Genomic DNA, 24176 nt, shown 5'->3' with positions numbered 1-24176 from the left:
AACCCCACCCGAGCACAGCCACCTCTCACCTTCCAAAAGTGATTATTGACACTAAAATCAATTTGAACAGAAGTGTGTAACACCGCACGGGAGGAAACGTAAGAGTTTAAGGTTTTGGAACACAGTGATATTTCTAAAACTCAGAGAAAAGTTTTAAAGCAGTAGCTAATGCATCTCTTCACCTTCTTCCTCATTTCATAATTAGATAAAAAAGTCTGCAGTGCGAGACACAAGTAATCAGTTATTACGTTAAAAGTAATTTGTGTCATTTGTTAATTAGATAGCTTTTCCTTAAAAAACCTTGTAAAGATTGATACAAAACCATTTCTGTAACTTATTAGTAAGTTATTATAGAGTATTTATTTATTTATATTGTTTAAGGTTCCTTAAAAACCTTGTAAAGATTGATACAAAACCACTTTTATAACTTATTAGTAAGTTATCATGCAGTATTTATCTATTTATATTGTTTAAGGTTCCTTAAAAACCTGGTAAAGATAGAAACAAAACCATTTTTGTAACTTATTAGTGAGTTATTTGGCAGTATTTATTTACTTATATTGTTTAAGGTTCCTTAAAAAACTTGTAAAGATTGATACAAAACCATTTTTATAACTTATTAGTAACTTATTATACAGTATTTATTTATTGTTTAAGGTTCCTTAAAAACCTTGTAAAGATAGATACAAAACCATTTTTATAACTTATTAGTAAGTTATTTTTCAGTATTTATTTACTTATATTGTTTAAGGTTCCTTAAAAGCCTTGTAAAGATTGATACAAAACCACTTTTATAACTTATTAGTAAGTTATTATACAGTATTTATTTATATTGTTTAATAATATACAATATTTTATTTATCTACTTTAATAATAAACTATATTTATGTTATTTCTTTATATACTTTATCATTATACAGTATTTTACTTAGTAAAATGCCATAGAACTCACGGCTTGGGAAACTGCAATATATAAATGTATAAATATATAAATATATAAATATACATAAATATATATTAAAATATATAAATATATTTTTATAAATATATAAATATATAGATATAAATATATAGGTATTAATAATATATTCTCTATATAAATATTATATATGTAATATAAATATATACTATAAAGATATATTATATAAATATATAACTATGTGTAAAGTATAAATATATATTAAAATATATAAATATTTATATAAAATTATAAATATATAGATATACATATATAAATATATAGATATTAATAATATATTCTCTATACAAATATTATATATTTAATATAAATATATACTATATTTATATATTATATAAATATATAAATATATGACTATGTGTAAAGTATAAATATATATTAAAATATATAAATAGATATTTATATAAAATTATAAATATATTGATATACATATATAAATATATAGATATTAATAATATATTCTCTATACAAACATTATATGTTTAATATAAATATATACTATAAAGATATAATATATAAATATATAAATATATTACTATGTGTAAAGTATAAATATATAAATATATAAACATTTATTAAGATATATAAATATATATTTATATAGAAATATAAATATAGAGATATACATATATAAATATATAGATATTAATAATATATTCTCTATACAAATATTATATATTTAATATAAATATATACTATAAAGATATATAATATAAATATATATAAATATATAAATATATATGTAAATATAGAAATATAGAAATATAGAAATAAAAATATATAAATATATACATATATAAATGAATTCTATACTATAAACCTGTAACTATATAACTAAATAATACAAAATTTCCCATTTTAAAAAGATACACGAGTCCAAACCCAAAACACCATCTCGAACACCTTCAACCCCAACCCTGACAGCAAGAAAAAATTCAAAAGCCCGAGCCCAGCAGCAGCAGAGCGGTGCCCGCGCGAGGCCGGAGCTCCCAAACTCCCAGGGAATCCCTGGCAGCAGCGGGAGCCCCGCGGGGGCGATTTTGGGGACACTCACTTGTCACAGCCACGTGCCTGTTGGCCTTCCCCTCGTCGATGACATCCAGAACTTCCTCAGGGCTGGACACGAAGCGCTCTGTACAGCCCTGGGCACAGGAGGTGGGAGTCAGCACCGCTCATTTCGCGCTAATGAACGCACTAATTAGGGAAGCAGGATCCTCGCCGGGGCAATGGACCCGGCCCCGCCTCGGGGTGGCTTCCAGGGGAACCCTGGAGCCAATTTTTTAAATGTCAGTGCAATCCAGACACACGGCATGAAATCCTCCACAGAAAACATGGAGTGATACAACACATATTCCTAATCTGGGTTAGATTTCATGCCCAATTTAATTTAATTTGATCAACCCCGAGTTAATTTTTCTCCCTCAAACTACAAGACAAAGTTCAAAGTTCTTCTCTCTCAATGCAATATTACTGAATAAATCATCTTATCAATTTCTTTTTGCTCCTCGAGCTGAGAATAAACAGAAAAACATTAGATAGACATTCTTTAGGCTCACATATGTTCGTATCAAGCATATTGCATTCAAGTGAGAGCCCAGAAAGTCATAAAATAAATTCCTAACCCAACCAATCTGCTCTGAACTATTGAGAGATTGCGGCACCCCTGCAGCAAAATATTAAAGAACAAAATTCCTCAAGTTGTTCTCTTTCACATCTGACATGAAAGGGGAATGTGAATGCTTAAAATTTAACAGCATCCTAACAAAATGGCAATGTTCAAAGTCAGGAGAATAAAACAAACATGATTCAAGCCCATTAATATTTCAGGAAACTTGTTTAAACCCAGGAACCAACACAACTTGGAACACTCAAGGCTTCAAACAGGAGTTGAATTATTTCAGCAAATAACACTGGATGCAAATGGAAATGTGTAAATAAACGCATTTGTGGGAAAGAATGAAAAGCTGAGCATTAAATTATTCCTTTACCTTAACATAGGGAACTCTGTTTTTATCTTCATGTACAGCGAGGTTTGTCTTTGACACTGGAGAGAGACGTGGAGATCATTAGGAACATTCCAGAGGTAAGAAATAAATGAAATGTCAGCTCCAGGCATGACAGACACATTTTAGGGGTGGAAATTTGTATTTGAGATCTGCAGTCGTTCCCCACTCCTTATGAACCCCCAATATTTCCAACACACAAAAATCCTTTCCTGCTCTGTCAATCTTGTACCTGTTCATTTAAATTTAACTCTGGGGCACAAAAGCTTCTGTTTATTGCGTGGGTGAATTAAATAAACCCAGACTAAGCTGGGGTTTGGCAAAGCAGAGGAGACAGGAGAGCAGCCTGGAATTCAGAGCAGCTCAGAGCTACACTTGCAGCCATTTCTACATTTACAGAAATTTCTACATTTGCAGCCATTTCTACATTTACAGAAATTTCTACATTTACAGGCATTTCTACATTTATAGAAATTTCTACATTTACAGAAATTTCTACATTTGCAGCCATTTCTACATTTACAGAAATTTCTACATTTACAGAAATTTCTACATTTACAGAAATTTCTACATTTGCAGCCATTTCTACATTTATAGAAATTTCTACATTTACAGAAATTTCTACATTTTCAGCCATTTCTACACTTGCAGCCATTTCCACATTTATAGAAATTCCTACATTTACAGAAATCTCTACATTTGCAGCCATTTCTACATTTGCAGCCATTTCTACATTTATAGAAATTTCTACATTTACAGAAATTTCTACATTTTCAGCCATTTCTACACTTGCAGCCATTTCCACATTTATAGAAATTCCTACATTTGCAGAAATCTCTACATTTACAGGAATCTCTACATTTACAAGAATCTCTACATTTACAGAAATCTCTACATTTACAGGAATCTCTACATTTACAGGAATCTCTACCCCTACAGCCCTTTCCATCCCCACACTGGTGAACAAAACCCACTTTTATGAACGCACACCATGCAGAGGAAGAGACATGAGCTGTGAGAGAAGCAGATGCTCCCCACCAGACCTCCTGCCAGAAGTGAGGGATCATCCTAAAACACTCCCTGCATTTTGAAATCAGGTTTTTTCATCATTTTTCCCTTGAAGAACACCCCTTGCCAGGGAGCCCCAGCCCTGCCTCGCAGGCTGTGGGATCCTCAGAGCTCTGATTCACAACAAAGCTCGTGCTCTGCAGAGGCAGGTGCCCAGGATCAGATGGTTGAAACTGCCAAATTCTCCAGTTTAAATTTAATCCCCTCCCAAATAAAGTCACTGTCCCCCCCTCAGGCTTTGGTGCAAAGCTCTGGATGAAGCCAAGGCACCATATATCAAGTAAAAACACAGAACTTACCATCAAGCAGGTCCCTTATTTTGTCCAAATATATCTCAAAGTAGGAAACCTAATTAAATAATCACAAACATCAAACGTTGCTGATTTAATGTCTTGCTGTCTCTGTGTTTCCATCCCTGTCAAAGCAGCAAACTAAAAATAAAACCCCACCTCCCACACAGTTTGAATTCCATCTTTCATGGGAGCACATTTGTACCTTGAATGATTTACGATTTACAAGCCATTGATCTTCCTCCATTTAACAATGGTTCATCAGGATAGTACACAGAAAAAACCTGCAGGCAAACCTTATCTTCTTCTTTTTTTTTTTTTTTTTTTTTTGGTAACATAGGCAAAATTGACAAAAAAATACTGAACTGAATCAAACCAATCCAGCTCCTCCATATCTGTGCAGCTGCAGGTTTGAGGATTATAAAAGCTGTACACTGATTTTCACCCCCACCAAAAACAGAGAGCACCTTCACCAATCCATTTCCATGAGCCTCCATTAGCAATAAATATTAAATTAAACTTTTAAATGAAGCACACGTGGTGCTTCTGCCTTGAATCAAATCTTCCAGAGAAGAAAATGAAAATGAGCTGTGCTGTAACAAAGAGAGACAATTGTCCTCAAAAAAAAAAAAAAAAAAAAAAAAAAAAAAAAAAAAAAGAGGGAGAATGATTGAATGAATGAGTTTCTTAATCCAAGGGGATTTGACTCAGAGAAGGAAACAGAAATTTGTGAGGAGAGTAGGGCCTAACCCTTCCCTAACTAAGGTTTATCCAGATTATTTACCTGGAATACCACATGGCTGCATTCTAGGTGTCAATAAACCCCTGGTAATTCATAAAGTCTCATTTTCTCTCATTTGAAAAAATGATGTCTGGGCTTTTTACCCAGACGAGTTGAACTTTCCACGTGAAACTGCTATTAAGCACAAATATATTGTGCATTTTTGCCTTTCCTTCCCCATTGAAAGCCCTCCTCTGGACCAGCTGATTCCAACAGCCCAGTTAGGTCAGACTTAATATTTTACACTGAGAACCATCACTCCTGCAGAGGAGAGACCAAATCCTAAATGGATCCCTATTAGAGAGGGAAAAAATGCCATTAATTCTCCGAGCTTCAATTATTCAATGATTATTAGTTCAGTCATGAGGAGAGTGTGACAGTTTGGTTAAAGCCAGGCTGCTGCTGACAGAACATTTCTCTCCCTGACAGCTCCTTGCACAGCCACCTCACTGCTCAGGCAGCTTTTTTTTGGGAGAGATTCATCAGCTCTGCTGGGAGATCATTGGGAAAACTGTGGGATTTCCAACGGGACAGGCCAGGAATTCCCTCCAGCCTGGGCTCTGTGGAATTGCAGCAGCCATTCCAGAGGAGGGGAGGGATCATTCAGAGGGGTCTCTCTCCATGTTTTACCATCCAAGGTCTCTGGAAGCATTTCATGGTTTATTTGGAATATTTTTTCTGTCTGTACCTCGCTGCTGAGAAGGTTCCCAATACATGACCGAGCCCTTCCAGAAGCTGGTTCAGAGATGATTAAAACAATAATTTATAGACAGACAGACATTTCTGTCCTCACACTGATTGACTTTTACGAATCATTTCGTCCTCACACTGATTAGCTTTACAAATATTCCCCTGGGGCCACTTCAAGGGATTCAATGCCAATTGAAAAGTCACTTATCTCTAACTTTTAGGTGCAAAAAGAGCTCTCAGTGAGGAGAAGGGACAGTGGCTCCACATCCACCTGTGCTCAGCCCCTGGAGCATTTAGGTCTGGCTTAGTTTTGGGGCAGGGATGCCACAGAAAACCCCTTTTCCCACTTTTTTACTGATAATCCAATTTTTCTGATGTCTGCTTGGAGAGAAGCTGCAGCCTGAGCCCAGCTCTGCAGAGGGACCAGAGCCCCCCAAATGGGCAGTGGCAGTTCAAGGGCGCTCCCAAAAATCTGGGATATCACATCAGAAGGAATTCAAAAATCCCTCTCTCATTTGAAAAAAATGATGTCTGGGCTTTTTACCCGGACGAGTTGAACTTTCCACGTGAAACTGCTATTAAGCACAAATATATTGTGCATTTTTGCCTTTCCTTCCCCATTGAAAGCCCTCCTCTGGACCAGCTGATTCCAACAGCCCAGTTAGGCCAGAGTTAATATTTTACACTGAGAACCATCACTCCTGCAGAGGAGAGACCAAATCCTAAATGGAATTCAAAAAATCCCTTCTGAACGCCCTTCCACGGATTGCCCAAGCTCTCCCCACCTCCATCCCCACATCCTGGGGATGGGATGTCAGGATTTTCCCTGCAGCCCCGTGGTGTTTCTGGGCAGAACCAGCAGGGTCCAGTCTCTGGAGGAGCTGCTGTAAAGCAAATTTTGGCTGCCCAAGGGTTGCTCCCAGCAAACCTCAGCTGGACACAGCCTCCAGAAAAAAAAAAAAAAAAAACAAACAAACCAACAAAAAAAAGAAAAAAAAAACAAAAAAAACCATCAGGAATAAAGGAACATCAGGAATAAAGTTTGGAATTTGCGTTGTAAAAGGGATGGAGGGGAAAAAAAAAAAAAAAACCAAAAACCCACAGAACATCCCAAAGCAGATTTCCCATGGACTCCTCCCACCCAAAAGGGGCAGCTCCATATAAATTCCAGAGAAAATTCCAGAGAAAATTCCAGAGAAAACTCAAAAATTCCAGAGAAAATTCCAGAGAAATTGACCTTGATGTGGAACTCCAGGTTCTCGTCCATGGAGTAGATGTGGTCGAAGATGTCGTGTGCAATCCTGGGGATGATTCCCATCAGCTGAGGGTCGTGGAGCTTCCCCTGGACACAAAACCCAAAAGTAACCCAGGATTAATATTATTATTATTATTATTAATAATAATAATAATAATAATAATATATTATTTATATATATTATTTATATATATTATATATTTATATATATATTATATATTTATATATATTATATATTTATATATATTATATATATAATATAATAATAATAATATTAATAATAATAATAATAATAATAATTAATTTAACAAATTTGTGATTTAGAGAAATTTGGGATTTATTTAGATAAATTTCTTATTTATTTAGACAAATTTGGGATTCATTCAGACAAATTTTGATTTAGATCAAATTTGGGATTGCCTTAGACAAATTTGTGATTTAGAGAAATTTGTGGTTTATTTAGAATAATTTGTGGCTTATTTAGAATAATTTGTGATTTATTGAAGACAAATTTGTGGTTTATGTAGATAAATTTGTTATTTATTTAGACAAATTTTAATTTAGATAACTGTGGTTTGTTTAGACAAATTTGTGGTTAATTTGGACAAATTTGTTACTTATTTAGACAAACTTGTGATTTATTCAGACAAATTTTGATTTAGATAAACTTGTGGTTTATTGAGACAAATTTGGGATTTATTGAGACAAATCTGGGATTTGTTTAGATTTATTTAGACAAATTTGTGATTTAGGTAAATTTGTGATTTATTGAAGACAAATTTGTGGTTTATGTAGATAAATTTGTTATTTATTTAGACAAATTTTAATTTAGATAACTTTGTGGTTTATTTAAACAAATTTGTTACTTATTTAGACAAACTTGTGATTTATTCAGACAAATTTTGATTAGATATATTTGTGGTTTATTTAGACAAATTTTTGATTTATTTAGACAAATTTTGATTTCTTGAGACAAATTTTTGATTTCTTGAGACAAATTTGGGATTTATTCAGATACATTTGTGATTTATTGCGACAAATTTTGATTTATTGAGACAAATTTGTGATTTATTGAGACAAATTTGTGATTCATTGAGACAAATTTTGATTTATTGCGATAAATTTTGATTTATTGAGACAAATTTGGGATTTATTGAGACAAATTTTGATTTATTGAGACAAATTGTGATTTATTGAGACAAATTTTGATTTATTGCGATAAATTTTGATTTATTGAGACAAATTTGGGATTTATTGAGACAAATTTTGATTTATTGCGATAAATTTTGATTTATTGCGATAAATTTTGATTTATTGCGACAAATTTGGGATTTATTGAGACAAATTTTGATTTATTGAGACAAATTGTGATTTATTGAGACAAATTTTTGATTTATTGCGATAAATTTTGATTTATTGAGACAAATTTGTGATTTATTGAGACAAATTTTTGATTTATTTAGACAAATTTTGATTTATTTAGACAAATTTTTGATTTATTTAGACAAATTTTGATTTATTGCGACAAATTTGGGATTTCTTGAGACAAATTTTGATTTATTGCGACAAATTTGTGATTTATTGAGACAAATTTGTGATTCATTGAGACAAATTTTGATTTATTTAGACAAATTTTTGTTTTATTGAGACAAATTTTTGATTTATTGCGATAAATTTTGATTTATTGAGACAAATTTGGGATTTATACAGATACATTTGTGATTTATTGTGATAAATTTTGATTTATTGCGACAAATTTGTGATTTATTGAGACAAATTTGTGATTTATTGAGACAAATTTTTGTTTTATTGAGACAAATTTTGATTTATTGAGACAAATTTGTGATTCATTGAGACAAATTTTGATTTATTGCGACAAATTTTTGTTTTATTGCGATAAATTTTGATTTATTGAGACAAATTTGGGATTTATACAGATACATTTGTGATTTATTGTGATAAATTTTGATTTCTTGCGAGAGATTTGTGGTTTATTTTGCTCCTTCCCAGCGAACCGATAGAATTTGGATTCCTTTTGCCCGGCTACCTCCATGGTGTGAGTTTTTCCTGACGAGGTCTGTCCATAGGCGAAGATGGTGCCGTTGTAGCCTTCCAGAACATCTGCCAGGAGAAGGAAAACAATTAAAACAACTCATCAATGACAATTAAAACTCATTAATGACGATTAAAACTCATTAACGACGATTAAAACTCTGATTTAATAACGCCCTCACGCTGAATTATCAGCATTTTTCAACTCTTCACCGCGCTGAAGCTGAAATAAAAAGCGGTTTGTGCAATAAAAAAATGGGGGAAATATCAGATTTTGAGCTAATTTTAGGCCCCCCCCAAAAAATAATAATAAAAGCTAAATTAGAGAATTAGGGGATTAGTGGAATATCTCTCCTTTTTTTTTTTTTTTTTTTTGTTTTTTTTGAGAGGAAAATATGTTGTGTCAGCAACCTGAACTGATGATCCCTGAGCTCCACAAATGCAGTTTTTTATTCAAGGGCAGAGCTGCTGAAATCAGCCCCCTCCCAGGAGAATTCACCCAGTTCTGCTCCCCAACACCAAATCATTTCCCCTCTGGTCCTTCCCCCGTCACCCCAACCCAGCCTGGGGGCTCGAGGTTGAGCTGAGCGAGCCAATTTCCTGCAGAGCTGCTGCCAGGGAAAATGCAGAAATAAAGACCAAGGGCAGGGAGTGCGAAATAAATAAAATGCAAAATAAAATGCAAAATAAACAGCAAAATAAAATGCAAAAATAAAAACCAAGGGCAGGAAGTGCGAAATAAATAAAATGCAAAATAAACAGCAAAATAAACCAGCAAAATAAACAGCAAAATAAAATGCAAAATAAAAACCAAGGGCAGGAAGTGCAAAATAAAATGCAAAATAAAATGCAAAATAAACAGCAAAATAAACAGCAAAATAAAATGCAAAAATAAAAACCAAGGGCAGGAAGTGCGAAATAAATAAAATGCAAAATAAAATGCAAAATAAAATGCAAAATAAAATGCAAAATAAACAGCAAAATAAACAGCAAAATAAAATGCAAAAATAAAAACCAAGGGCAGGAAGTGCGAAATAAATAAAATGCAAAATAAAATGCAAAATAAAATGCAAAATAAAATGCAAAATAAAAACCAAGGGCAGGAAGTGCAAAATAAAATGCAAAATAAAATGCAAAATAAACAGCAAAATAAACAGCAAAATAAAAACCAAGGGCAGGAAGTGCGAAATAAATAAAATGCAAAATAAAATGCAAAATAAAATGCAAAATAAAAAACCAAGGGCAGGAAGTGCAAAATAAATAAAATGCAAAATAAAATGCAAAATAAATAGCAAAATAAAATGCAAAGTAAACAGCAAAATAAAATGCAAAAATAAAAACCAAGGGCAGGAAGTGCAAAATAAATAAAACGCAAAATAAAATGCAAAATAAACAGCAAAATAAAAACCAAGGGCAGGAAGTGCAAAATAAATAGCAAAATAAAATGCAAAATAAAATGCAAAATAAACAGCAAAATAAAAACCAAGGGCAGGAAGTGCAAAATAAATAAAATGCAAAATAAAATGCAAAATAAACCAGCAAAATAAACAGCAAAATAAAATGCAAAATAAAAACCAAGGGCAGGAAGTGCAAAATAAATACCAAAATAAAATGCAAAATAAACATCAAAATAAAATGCAAAAATAAAAACCAAGGGCAGGAAGTGCGAAATAAATAAAATGCAAAATAAAATGCAAAATAAAATGCAAAATAAAAACCAAGGGCAGGAAGTGCAAAATAAAATGCAAAATAAAATGCAAAATAAAATGCAAAATAAACAGCAAAATAAAATGCAAAATAAAAACCAAGGGCAGGAAGTGCAAAATAAAATGCAAAATAAAATGCAAAATAAACAGCAAAATAAACAGCAAAATAAAAACCAAGGGCAGGAAGTGCAAAATAAAATGCAAAATAAACAGCAAAATAAACAGCAAAATAAAATGCAAAATAAAAACCAAGGGCAGGAACTGCAAAATAAATAAAATGCAAAATAAAATGCAAAATAAACAGCAAAATAAAATGCAAAATAAACAGCAAAAATAAAAACCAAGGGCAGGAAGTGCAAAATAAATAAAATGCAAAATAAAATGCAAAATAAAATGCAAAATAAAAACCAAGGGCAGGAAGTGCGAAATAAATAAAATGCAAAATAAAATGCAAAATAAAATGCAAAAATAAAAACCAAGGGCAGGAAGTGCAAAATAAATAGCAAAATAAAATGCGAAATAAAATGCAAAATAAAAACCAAGGGCAGGAAATGCAAAATAAATAAAATGCAAAATAAAATGCAAAATAGAAACCAAGGGCAGGACTTTGGAGGGGGCAGGGCCACCCCCCGAGGCCAGGCAAGCACGAGGGCTCTGCTCATAACCCAGTATTGGTGCTGCAGTGTGGTCACACATCCAGCCCTCAGCTCCAGGGCTGTTGGGACAGCCAGAGAAATAAAATAAAACAAAAAAATCCTGGTGGGATTTTTGGGGTGTCCTGTGCAGGGCCAGGAGCTGCACTGAGGAGGATGTGGGTGCTCCCCAGCTCAGCATCTTCACAGTTTTATCTTTATCACCGAGGATGGAGCACCCAGCACCAGATCCAACTGTGAGGGTGATGATTATTTTTATATTATTATAGAAATATTCTATAAAATATTATTTATACTACTATATAAAATATTATATATATTTTAAGTTACGGGGGAGTACAGCCTGTGATTAAAATGCACCCAAAAAATGGATTGTCAAGTGAAAATCTGGGAAATCCCACAGTTTATGAAGGTTTTGTTCCAAGAACCAGGGTGTTTTCCACGAGGTACCTGTGCTCTCATTCCAGTCTGAAATGCAAACTCTGCATGCAGAGCAGCTCCCAAACCAGGCCCCTCAATGGCCCATCCTCCCACTCAGTTTTACAGAAATTCCATGCCCATCCTGCACCAAAACTACACTTTTTGCCCCTTATATCCCAAAAAACCAAGAGTTTGTGTGGAATAACAAGGAGACAACACAGAACAACTGCTGCAATTCCTTTAGCTCTTTTGTTTGTTGTTTTTTTTTTTTTTCCACCCACACAACCCCTTAAAAAAAAGGAAATACTTGGAAATACTTATGCTAAACATTCATTAGCCAGTGTTTAAACAGCTTGAGGGCACAGGGACGTCCTTTCCCCTCCCCTAAGGAGGGACAATAACCAAAGACAACACCTACCTTTGACAATCTGCTTGGCACAGGCATTATAAACTTGCTCCTGGGTTGTGTTGGGAGGTAACACCCTGTCAAAGACATAGGGCTTCCCTTGCTGCAAAAAAAAAAAAAAAACAACAAAAGGAGAAACTCCATGAGATAAAGAACATTTCATGCACTCTCCCATCCCAAGTTTCCCAGGCTGAAATGCAGAATTTCCCACAGAGGAAGCTGTGCAGGGCACTGCAGAGCAGGATATTTTATAGGCTGAGCAGATGGGACGTTTTGGGTGCTCCAAAGGCTTTTTTTTGTTTGTTTTTTTTTTTTTTTTCCTGTGGCTGGTAAATAAAAGGTGAAAAGTGTGACCCCTGTGTGCTCACACTGGGGTCACTCACAGCCATGGATGTGGGACACAATCAGCTGCAACAGCAGCAGCAGTCAGGCATTTCCTTCCCCTCCTGGGGATTCAGGGGGAATAGCCAGGTAAATACTGGGGGAATAACCATGAAAATATTGGGGGGAAAACCATGAAAATATTGGGGGATTAATCCTGTAAATATTGGGGAATAATCCTGTAAATACTGGGGGAATAACCATGAAAATATTGGGGGAAAAACCATGAAAATATTGGGAGAATAATCCAGTAAATATTGGGGGAATAACCCTGTAAACACTGGGGAAATAACCCTGGAAATACTAAAGGAATAAGCCTGTAAATACTGGGGGAATAACCTTTTAAATATCAAGGAAATAACCCTGTAAATATTGGAGGAATAGCCATGTAAATATGGGGGAAATAACCCTGGGAATATTGGGGGAATCATCCTGTAAATATTGGTGGAATAACCTTGTAAATATCGAGGAAATAACCCTGGAAATACTGGGAGAATAGTCCTGTAAATATTGGGGAAATAACCCTGGAAATATTGGGGGAATAATCCTGTAAATATCAAGGGATTAACCCTGTCAATACTGGGAGAGAAATCCTGTAAATATTGTGGAATATCCTTGTAAATATCGAGGAAATAACCCTGGAAATACTGGGGGAAATAACCCTGGAAATATTGGGGGAAATAGCCATGTAAGTTTTGGGGGAATAATCCTGTAAATACCAAAGGAAAAACCCTGTAAATATTGGGGCTATAACCCTGCAAATATGAAGGGAATAAGCCTGTAAATACTGGGGGAATAATCCTGTAAACATTGAAGGAATAATCCTGTAAATATTAGAGGAATAATCCTGTAAATACCAAGGAAATAACCCTGTAAATACTGGGGGAATAGCCTTGCAAGATTTGGGGAAATAATCCTGTAAATATTGGGGGAATAGCTGTGTAAGTATTGGGAAAATAGCCAAGTAAATATTGGGGGGAAAACCCTGTAAATATTGGAGGAATAATTCTGTAAATATTGGGCCTATATTGGGCCTATAACCCTATAAATATCAAGGGAAAAAAACTGCAAATATTGGGGGAATTGCCATGTAAATATTGGGGGAATATATATATAAGTATTGAGGAAATAGCCATGTAAATATTAAGGGAATAACCCTGTAAATATCAAAGGAAAAACCCTGTAAATATTGGGGAAATAACCATGCAAATATTGGGGCAATAACCCTGTAAATATTGGGGGGAATAACGTTGTAAATATCAAAGGAAAAACCCTGTAAATACTGGGGGTGTAACCTTGTAAATATTTGGGCTATAACCCTGTAAATATTGGGGCAATAACCCTGCAAGTACAGGCAAAATAAACCTGTAAATATTGGGGCAATAATCCTGTAAATATCAAAGGAAAAACCCTGTCAATATTGGGACAATAACCCTGTAAATAGCAAGGAAATAATCCTGTAAATACTGGGGGAATAATCCTGAAAATATTGGGGCAATAACCCTGTAAATATTGGGGGAATAGCCATGTAAATATTGGGAGAATAATCCTGTAAATATTGGGGCAATAATCCTGTAAATACTGGGAGAATAATCCTGTAAATATTGGGGGAATAACCGGGGGAATACCTGTAAATATTGGAGCAATAATCCTGTAAATATTGGGGGAATACCTGTAAATATTGGAGCAATAATCCTGTAAATATGGGGGCAATAACCCTGTAAATACTGGCAGAATAATCCTGTAAATACTGGGGCAATAACCCTGCAAATATTGGGGCAATAATCCTGTAAATATTGGAGCAATAACCCTGTAAATATTAGGGCAATAATTGTGTAAATATGGGGGGAATAACCCTGTAAATACTCGGGGAGTAATCCTGTAAATATTGGGGGAATACCTGTAAATATTGGAGCAATAATCCTGTAAATATTGGGGGAATACCTGTAAATATTGGGGCAATAATCCTGTAAATATTGGGGGAATAGCCATGTAAACATTAGGGCAATAATCCTGTAAATATGGGGGCAATAACCCTATAAATACTGGCAGAATAATCCTGTAAATACTGGGGCAATAATCCTGTAAATACTGGGGCAATAATCCTGTAAATATTGGGGGAATACCTGTAAATATTGGGGGAATAACCATGTAAATATTGGGGCAGTATCCCTGTAAATACTGGGGGAATAGCCATGTAAATATTGGGGCAATAATCCTGTAAATACTGGGAGAATAATCCTGTAAATATTGGGGCAGTAACCCTGTAAATATTGGGGGAATAGCCATGTAAATATTGGGGGAATAGCCATGTAAATATTGGGGCAATAATCCTGGAAATATTGGGGCAATAACCCTGTAAATATTGGGGGAATACCTGTAAATATTGGGGCAATAACCCTGTAAATATTGGGGCAATAACCCTGTAAATACTGGGAGAATAATCCTGTAAATATTGGGGCAGTAACCCTGTAAATATTGGGGGAATACCTGTAAATATTAGGGCAATAATCCTGTAAATATTGGGGCAATAACCTTCTAAATATTGGGGCAATAACCCTGTAAATACTGGGAGAATAATCCCGTAAATATTGGGGCAATAGTCCTGTAAATATTAGGGCAATAACCCTGTAAATATTGGGGGAATAGCCATGTAAATATTGGGGCAGTATCCCTGTAAATCTGTGCAGAAGTTTTGCTGTTCACTCCTACCAAGCAGTGAAAGCTGTGCTGTAAGAAAAGCCCAGAGCTGAGAGAAAATGAAATTTGCTCTGCTGAGCCCAAGGTGACCCAGAACTGTCCCAGCATTATCCCAGCACCTCACTGGCTTCATTTCCCTGCTGGAAATACAAACGTGTCACCAAAAGCACAGCTCGGACCCAAACCGGGAGCCCATCCCAGCCACGGCGTCTTGAACTCGGATTTTATTGAGGAACTGCTGCGATTTTCACCCCCAGCACCAAGAGATCCCGGTGTGCTCCCCAGTGACATTTTTGGGTGGGGTTGGTGGCAGCCCAAGCGCTGAGCTGCCTGGCTCCCAGGTGGCACCAGCACTGACATTCCCACACGGATACCCCCAGAAAACCTCGATCCCTTCCTTGCAGCGACTGTCGCTGCTTACAAGCCTAAAACCGGCTTTTTGTGGCGCTTCAAAGGCTGAGCAATCCTCCAGGCCCAGCTCGGTGTTTCCATTGAAAACACGAATCCTTTCTCCAAAGGGGATGTGCAGCGTCCTTCTCATCTCCCATCAAAGCTCCCCCCCTTTGCCAAGGCACCACTAAGGAGGTGATGTCTTGGAAACGGAGAGAAATTAACCTCTCCACAGCTGAGGAGGAGGCTGGAACCGAGCTTCAGCTGAGGGAGGTGCCACCAGTGGCGCTGGCGGCGAGGCTCTGCCGAATTTACCATTTTGGTCACTTTTTCAGCTTTGATTCAACTTCCAGAGATCCCGTCAGGAGCTTCTGCTCCTTCAGCTCCGGGAAGAGGAGGCAGGGAGGGGGGTGCCTGTGATCTGTGACCCTGTTTCAGCCTGGGGTTTTGGGGCTGCAGGATGAGGAGGGGATTCCCAGGCGGTTATCCCCAGGTTTGGGGCCACCCAAGGACCCCCCTGTAAGACACAAGAGGTGACTCCTGATTCCAGACCTCCCCCATTCCCAGGAAATTGGGGCAGCAGCCAGCACCTACCCCAAATTCTCTCTCCACACCTTCCCACACCGGGGTGCTCCCAGCCAGCCAAAGCTCTGCACTCCCAGCATGAGCAGGGCCCAAATATTCCAGAAGCATCTCCCAGATTCTCAGAATTTCACCTCTTCACCCCCATTTTGCTCACCCCAAACTCCAGGCCAAAAATCTCACAATCTCAAACATCCATTTATCCTCTGCTGCCATCAATCCAACCCTTCCACAGAGCACCCCACACCTGGAATGTCAGAGAGCCTCAAAAAAAAAACCCAATTTTATCCCAATTGTGCTCAACACAAGAAAAGGCACTGCCTGCAAATGGGATTTATCTGCCCAGGCTGAAAAGCTGCAAATGTAAAACACCATCCCATAAATGAGCTCCACAGGTCAGGTTTCCTCCTCAGGAGTTTTTTGGGTTTTTTTTTGGGGGGGAAGCTGAAAGGCTGGAAAAATCTGTAGGAAATAAAGGAATGTGGGGAATCACAGAGCATCTTCACTGACTGCACACAACAGGAGCAGCTGTGGGGTTTTGGGGAGGGGTTTTTGTGCTTCAAACCCACATTCATCCTCATTCTTTGCCCAGGAATTCCTGCTTGGGTCTCTGATGTTGGAGAAATGTTGGGATCTTCCTGAGCCTTCCTGCTGCACCCCCAGCTCCTCGCTGCCACATCCACACAGCTCTGGGGAGGGTGTTTGTGTTATTATTGTAATCTCTTCCTTTCTGGCAGGTTTTCCTCAAAGGCAACAAAAGCCACATCCACCCTACAAAGGCAACACCCTCCAGATCCAAGGGGTTTGCCCCACAGCAGAAGGGAGAATGAGCAACCATGAAAATCCCGATTTTCAGCCTTATTCTCCCTATTGTCACCCTCACAAGTGACACAACTGCTTTCTTTTTTTGCCTTTTTTTTTTTTTTTCAGATGTAACTCATCCTGCATTAAACACCAAAATCAGGCAGTAATTCAAGCAAATAAGCAGCCAGAAGGAAAATGTTATTTTCCGAGCGGTGCCAATGATTTTATCCGTGCACCTCCACGTATTATTTTCCAAAGTTTCTCACGACATGCAGTGTGTTATCTGCCATCCATAAATCACATTTCCCTTCCTTCCAGCAGCCCCCCTGACAATCTGTTCCATTAACTTGTGCCACTGCTGCATAATGGCTGGGATAAGTGCTGGGATCCACCCACACAATTCCTGCTGGATCGCATCGACAGCCAGAGAGATGCTGGCCCCTGGATAGCACCAGGAACTCAGACATATTGACAATTATTATTTCACTTCTGTGGTTTCCTAGTGAGTTTAAAGGCATTTGAAAAAAAAAAAAAAAAATAAATAAAGCAAAGAGGATTTCACAAGCACAAAAAAAAAGGATTTTCACCACAAACCCCAAATTTTCCTCCGAGCAACATCTGAGAGCAGAAAGCTAATGCAGTCTCAATTAAAGAAATTAAAAATAACCAAATACATTTCCTGGCTTGATCAATAAATAAATCAACCTCAACTCCCCAGAGAGAGGAAATGAGCAGAGCTCAGAGCTCCTGCTGAGGGTGAGAAGCCCTGCTGGAATTGCAGGATGAAGCCCCTGTGATCCCCACAGGCAGGTTGGGATGTGCAGGGAGGTGACCCCTCCCCTCCAGGCACTGAACCCACCAAATAAAACCCTTCTAAAAACCGGGTGAGATGGCTCAGAACAGAATTCCCAACTGCTGGAGTAGAAAGGGAGCAGAGAAACAACAAAATGCTGCTTTTCTTTGATTCTGGGGGGCTGGGGATGAGGGATTTTAGCCTGAAACCATCCCCCAAAATTAGAGATTCTCACAGGAGCACCAAAGCACCCTGAAAAGTTCCCCAGAGCGGCTGGGGCTGCCCTTGGATGCCTGGAATGTCCCAGGCCAGGCTGGCTGGAGCTGGAGCAGCCTGGGACAGTGGCAGGTGTCCCTGCCATGGCACTGGGTGGGATTTCAGGTCCCTTCCACCCCACAGCAGTGTGGGGTGCTCTGAGCCATTCCAGGATTGCACAGGGGAGGAAAAGGCAAGGAAAGGGAGAGGCAGGGCTGATCCGAGGAGGAGCCACAGGGACAGAAGGGACAAAAGGTGGAAGCAGCAGCTGCTGCTCCTGTGCTGCTCTGCCGTGCCCACGCTGCACCTGCACAGCCCCATCCCCTCCCAAAACCCCTCCAGACTCTTCATCCAGGTGAGGAAATTTGCGTTTTGCATTTGGGGTCTAAAGGAGCAGATGAATTAATGAAGAATCATCTCCCAGACAGCTCCCAGCACCCAAAGTGCTCTTGCAGGAGAGGGTTTCTAAATAAAAGATGGAAAGCTGCAGGCCTGGGGGACAGAATTGTTCAAAGCAAACTCTCCCAGTGGGGCTGGGGAGCGGAGGCACGGAGCTGCTCCATCGGAGGGTGGGATAAATCCCCTTCCTTCCCCCCAGCTGCAGAGCAGGAATTAAAAGCCTTTTCCCTTTGAAAAGGGAGAGGCCACGAGTGCTGAAGGCTCCCTCCACTCCCAAGTGGGGAGAATTGCAGGCCCTGGAAATTCCCCCCTGGAATTACAGAGAATTTTTTAGATGGAGGGAATTCTTTTCCCCACAACTCACAGCTCCAAGGTTGTTGATGTTTTGCTGGTAAAGCCCCAAGAAATAAACAGGATCCCATTCTCCTAAAGCCATTTATCTCTGATGGGAATTGAAAACACGGTTGAAAACAAATGGAGAAAATAAAAGAATGTCAGAAAACCAGCAAAATTCAGCTGTAGTGACTCAGGGAATGCTGCTGCCATCCCAATCCCTCCTCTGTGTCAGCCTGCCCTGTAAAAACATTGGAACAGCAGCAAATCACCCAGTGGGTGAAAATTCAGAACCCCTGAGAGACAGAGAATAAGGAAAGGAAGAGAATAAGGAAAGGAAAAGAATAAGGAAATTTATTCAGAATAACCTGAATACGCTACCGAGTCCAACCAAAGCGTCAAAAAAAAAAAAAAAAAACCCAAAAATCCTTAAATCTTGGTAATATTCCTAAAAGTCATTTGGAAAAGAAATGGAAGCAAGCAGCCCTGTGTGAACGGGCACTGCAGAGCAACTGGAGTCAAACCCAGCATTGCTTTAGCAGAGGGGGCTTAATTATTGATTTCCCTTGTGAATATTTCTGTGGAGCTGCTGGAGTCTGGCTCGAGGCCAGTGATCCACTTTGAGCCCTCGGCACCAGCAGAAAGAACTTTTAACTCCTTGCACCAAATCTCCCCCTCAGAAAGCATCGTTTTATTTGGGCGTGGAACTGCAACTCAGGCAATCAAAGCTTGGGAATTCTTTTAAATTAAATCATTAATTAACTATTTCCACCTTGATGCACAACCTGGAAAAAAGACTCTTCCAGAAAGGAAGCATAAAGACCTCCCAAAACAGAGGCAGCTATTAAAAAATCCTCTTGAGCAACATTTGTGTGTAGTTCTGACACAGCAATACTCAGAGCAGCAGCTCTCTCATCATTATTGACTTGCACTGGTGTGAGCAAGTCACTGCCAGACTCAAAATAATCCACATTTTCTCCAGTTTTTCCCAGGCTCCAGCATTTCAGCTGACCTGGTCCCTTACAGCAATGGGAGAAGAGGATTTGGGAGTTTCTTTTGATTATAAAACAAGGCAAATTAACAGTTCAGACGGAAAAGGCAGAGAAATATTCTTTGTAGAAGAAAAGGGAAAGAAAGGTGCCATAATTGAGAGGATGAGGGAAATTGAGAATGAAAAGAGAACAGTGGATATTAGGAAAAGTTCCTTCCCAGAAAGGGTGGCCAAGTGATCAGGAAAGTGGTGGAGTCCTCACCCCTGGAGGGATTTAAAATCCATTTGGATGTGGCATTTGGGGACATGGGGCAGTGGTGGCCTTGGAGAAAGGCTGGCTTCAATCATCCTAAAGGTCTTTTCCAACCTAAACTCCATGATTGTCTGTTTTGTCAAAACTCAACACTTTGAAGTACTTTAAACTGCTGTTTAAGGGAACATCATGTTATTAGGGAACTTTCTGGCTTTCTTTTCACAAAACCAGAATTTCCCAGCAGGAAAATAAAACCCATCCAGGAGCAGCAGAGGAAGAAGGGTCAGACAAGGCCACCATGGGGTGTGGAGGTGGAGCAGGGGTTAGGATATCCCAAAAAAAAAAAAGCAGAACAGGTGGAGGCTTCCAAGCAAAGCCGATCTGGGGGAAGCCCCACGGAGCCCCAAAAGCCCCATCCCAGCTGTGCCATGAGTTAAGCTCAGCTTTGTTAAACCTATCACTGGCAGGCTGATGGGGCCACGGGGTGGCTCAGGAGATTTGGAAGGGGATCCTGAGCGTGGAGCCAAACCCACCCCAGGGCACCCCACAGCTGCTCCCATTGTGTGAAGATGCTGTGATTCATTCCAATTCCTACATTGCTCTGTGATTCCCCACATTCCTTTATTTCCTTCAGATTTTTCCAACCTTTCAGCTTCCCAAAAAAAAAAAAAAACCCAAAAAAAACTCCTGAGGAGGAAACCTGGCCTGTGGAGCTCGTTTATGGGATGGTGTTTTACATTTGCAGCTTTTCAGCCTGGGCAGAGCTGGCCCTGGCAGCAGCAGCCAGGACTGGGGGATCAGGGAACAATCCTGGCCAGGGGACATCCCCCAAGGGTGGCACGGGGACATCCTGGCACCCCCCCCTGCAGGGAAAGCATCTCCCAGGTGGGATCATTCACGTGGGGGGAATTTTGGAAGGAATTCCAGGCGGGATTCCTGAATTAGTTTTGATGATGTGGGTTGCTTTTCTTATCCTCTGCATGGGTAGGAAGGGTGAGTTGGGCTCACATCTTCCCTGCATGGCTCAGAAGGTCACAAGACCCTTAGTCACAAGACCTTTAAAGGATTTATTGACCAATAAAACACTGCCAACAAGGATATCTGTGTTTTTTACTTAACTCTTAAATATTTTGTCTTATGGACTCATGCTCTTGTAATTTTTCTTAGCTAATTAAGTTATGACACAAACCTACAGCCCTGCATTCTAATTTCTTTGCTTACCTTTGTACTTACTTTAATTTTTTTTTCTATTTTAAACTCTAAAACTCCAAACTTTCTTTTACTTAGTTGCTATCTTAAACTATAAATACGTTATAGAACCCATATATACACTATAAATACACTACAGAAAATAAATACCCCATAGAAATGATACATACACTATAAATACTCTATAGAAAATAAATACACTACAGAAACTATACACACACTATAAATACACTATAGAAACTATATATACATTATAAATAATCTATAGGAAATAAATACACTATAGAAACTATATATACACTATAAATAATCTATAGGAAATAAATGCACTAAAGAAACTATATATACACTATAAATAATCTATAGAAACTATATATACACTATAAATAATCTATAGGAAATAAATGCACTATAGAAAATAAATACACACACTGTAAATACACTATAGAAACTATATATACACTATAAATATTCTATAGAAAATTAATGCACTACAGAAACTATACACACACTGTAAATACACTATAGAAACTATATATACACTATAAATAATCTATAGGAAATAAATGCACTGCAGAAAATAAATACACACAATGTAAATACACTATTGAAACTATATATACATTATAAATAATCTATAGAAAATAAATACACTACAGAAACTATACACACACTGTAAATACACTATAGAAACTATATATACACTATAAATAATCTATAGGAAATAAATGCACTGCAGAAAATAAATACACACACTGTAAATACACTATAGAAACTATATATACACTATAAATAATCTATAGAAAATAAATACACCATAGAAAATAAATACACACACTGTAAATACACATTAGAAACACTGTATGTGTTTCTACTTTAACCTATAAATCCACATTCTCACTTCTAACACCTAAGTTTAGAAGTCTTTTCTAAGGTCTCAGACCAAATAACAAGTTTAATTCGGAGCTTTAGCTTACCAACCCAAAATTCTGAGAGTTCCTTACATTTCAGATTCCAACATTCGCTCTGGGTACATTATCCAGGGATTAATGCAGAGCCCAAATTATTGTGTGGCTGAATAAGAATTCCTGGAGGGGCTCAATCCTGACATCTGTGCCCCCCCCAAACGTTCCCCTGTGCAGAGCCAGAACACCTCAGAGCAACCAGGGCTCAGGGGACAATGCCCTGGTTCCCTGCTGGAGCTCCTGGTCACCAGAGACAACAGCTAAAATTCGGAATTCCTCTCCCTTCCTCACTCACAAGCCGAGTGCTGGAAGCTGGAATGCCCAGGGATCCGATGCTGCAGCAGGATTGCCAAAGCCTGGGCTGGAACAGGAACATCCTCCCTGCTCTGCACCAGATGAAAACCTCAGGAACAGAAAACACAGCCCAGAACTGCAAAGGAGGGTCCTGCACTTCCCTGCAGCATTTCCATGGAAAAGGGATGCTGCAAAGGGCTGGAAGGGCAGCGTGGGAATCAGAAAAACAGAAACCTCCACAGACACAGGAGGGTTTGATCTGCAGCCTTGGGAGATTTGATGTAAAAATACAACACACAGACTAAGCAAAAAAAACCCATAAACTTGTGTTTCTACAGATGTAAGTAAGAATATGCTTTAAATAAATGAGAAACTGTATGGGTTAAGATGGTGAAGGGTTTGTAATGTAGGGGTGGGGTTGTATAGAGTGAGCTGAGAGTTTAGAAGTTATAACAGAAACAGAGTTTAGAAGTTACAACAGCAACATTCTGTGCAAGTGAGACAGAAGCCATTGGAAATATCCATAGTGCAGCAAAAGTAAGTAAAGGTGATAGGTCAGAAAAGTAAAATAAACCCTGTGACAACTGCTTGTTTACAAAGTTATATGTTTGTTTAGAAAGTTATATATATTTCTTCTTGTAATGAAGAAACTTGTGACTACTCTGAGCTATGGCTGAATGCTTGCTCCTCTAAAACCTCACAGCCCCTGAGACTGATGTTTATCTGAGCAATAAATCGTTTTTAGCCTGAAAATAGCCCCATCCCTTCACTTCTGCAGTGACAGGGCAGCAGGGAGCTGGCTGGGGTTTTGTCACAGCCAGATTTGGGCACTCCTGGAGTTCCACGTGGCACAAGAACAACTGCAGCACCTGCAGAACCACTGTGATGCCCTTTTGGGGTATTCTGCCAGAACAAGTCCTGCCAAGAGGTCATTGCAGGGCAAGGTCTGCCCCTGTGGAAACCCAGGAAAAGGGGAATGTTTCTCTGACTCCCAGGGAAGCCCTGACTTTGACCCTCCTTCATGGAGAAAGCCTCCAAAGCCTCAGAATAAACTGGAGACTACAAAAGTGTGAAATAAGTTATAAAGAGTAGCCTAGCATGTCACCTGGGTGAGAAATTTAGGTTTTAGGGGTTTTAGTATGTCGTAGATGGGGACAAGATGGATGGTACAGGGTGTTGTGTTCCTTTTTCTTTTTTTCTTCTTCATGGGTTTGGGTGGTATCTTGTAAATGGGCAGAAAAATCCTCATTGTGGGTCTTTAGGGGTCACTTATTGGGTTAGAAAGGAAAATAATCTAGGTGTCACTTCTTAATTGGGTAGTTTCATTTTTGATTAGACTTAAAAAGCCTCGTGACAAGAGATTGTTGGCCATTTTTGTGCTGCTTTTCCTGCACGCAGAGTCTGGTGCAGACAGTGCTGAAGTTTTGATAAGATAACAATAAACAGAAGAAGCTGAAGACAGAAAAGTCCTGTGTGCCTCCTTTTCAAGCCTTGCCCTGAGCCCAGCGTTAGACCCGGCTCAGC

The 24176-nt window shown here is 38.3% G+C and overlaps 1 protein-coding gene across 1 annotated transcript in view; it reads right to left on the bottom strand.

Annotated features, from left to right (window-relative positions):
• Positions 1 to 24176, bottom strand: part of KIF5C (kinesin family member 5C) — a 76577-nt gene that overhangs the window by 35613 nt on the left and 16788 nt on the right. The window contains exons 2-7 of the mRNA XM_053982644.1: positions 12316 to 12406; positions 9114 to 9187; positions 7049 to 7153; positions 4350 to 4398; positions 2968 to 3023; positions 2034 to 2121 (exon numbers count right to left, since the gene is read on the bottom strand). Coding sequence (XP_053838619.1) covers positions 2034 to 2121; positions 2968 to 3023; positions 4350 to 4398; positions 7049 to 7153; positions 9114 to 9187; positions 12316 to 12406 — 463 coding nt within the window. The remainder of the gene's footprint in view (positions 1 to 2033; positions 2122 to 2967; positions 3024 to 4349; positions 4399 to 7048; positions 7154 to 9113; positions 9188 to 12315; positions 12407 to 24176) is intronic.

Source organism: Vidua macroura, chromosome 7, assembly GCF_024509145.1.
Source record: "Vidua macroura isolate BioBank_ID:100142 chromosome 7, ASM2450914v1, whole genome shotgun sequence".
NCBI classification, from domain to species: domain Eukaryota; kingdom Metazoa; phylum Chordata; class Aves; order Passeriformes; family Viduidae; genus Vidua; species Vidua macroura.
Note: the sequence above shows the minus strand (reverse complement) of the source record. Positions and strands in the feature narration are given on the sequence as shown.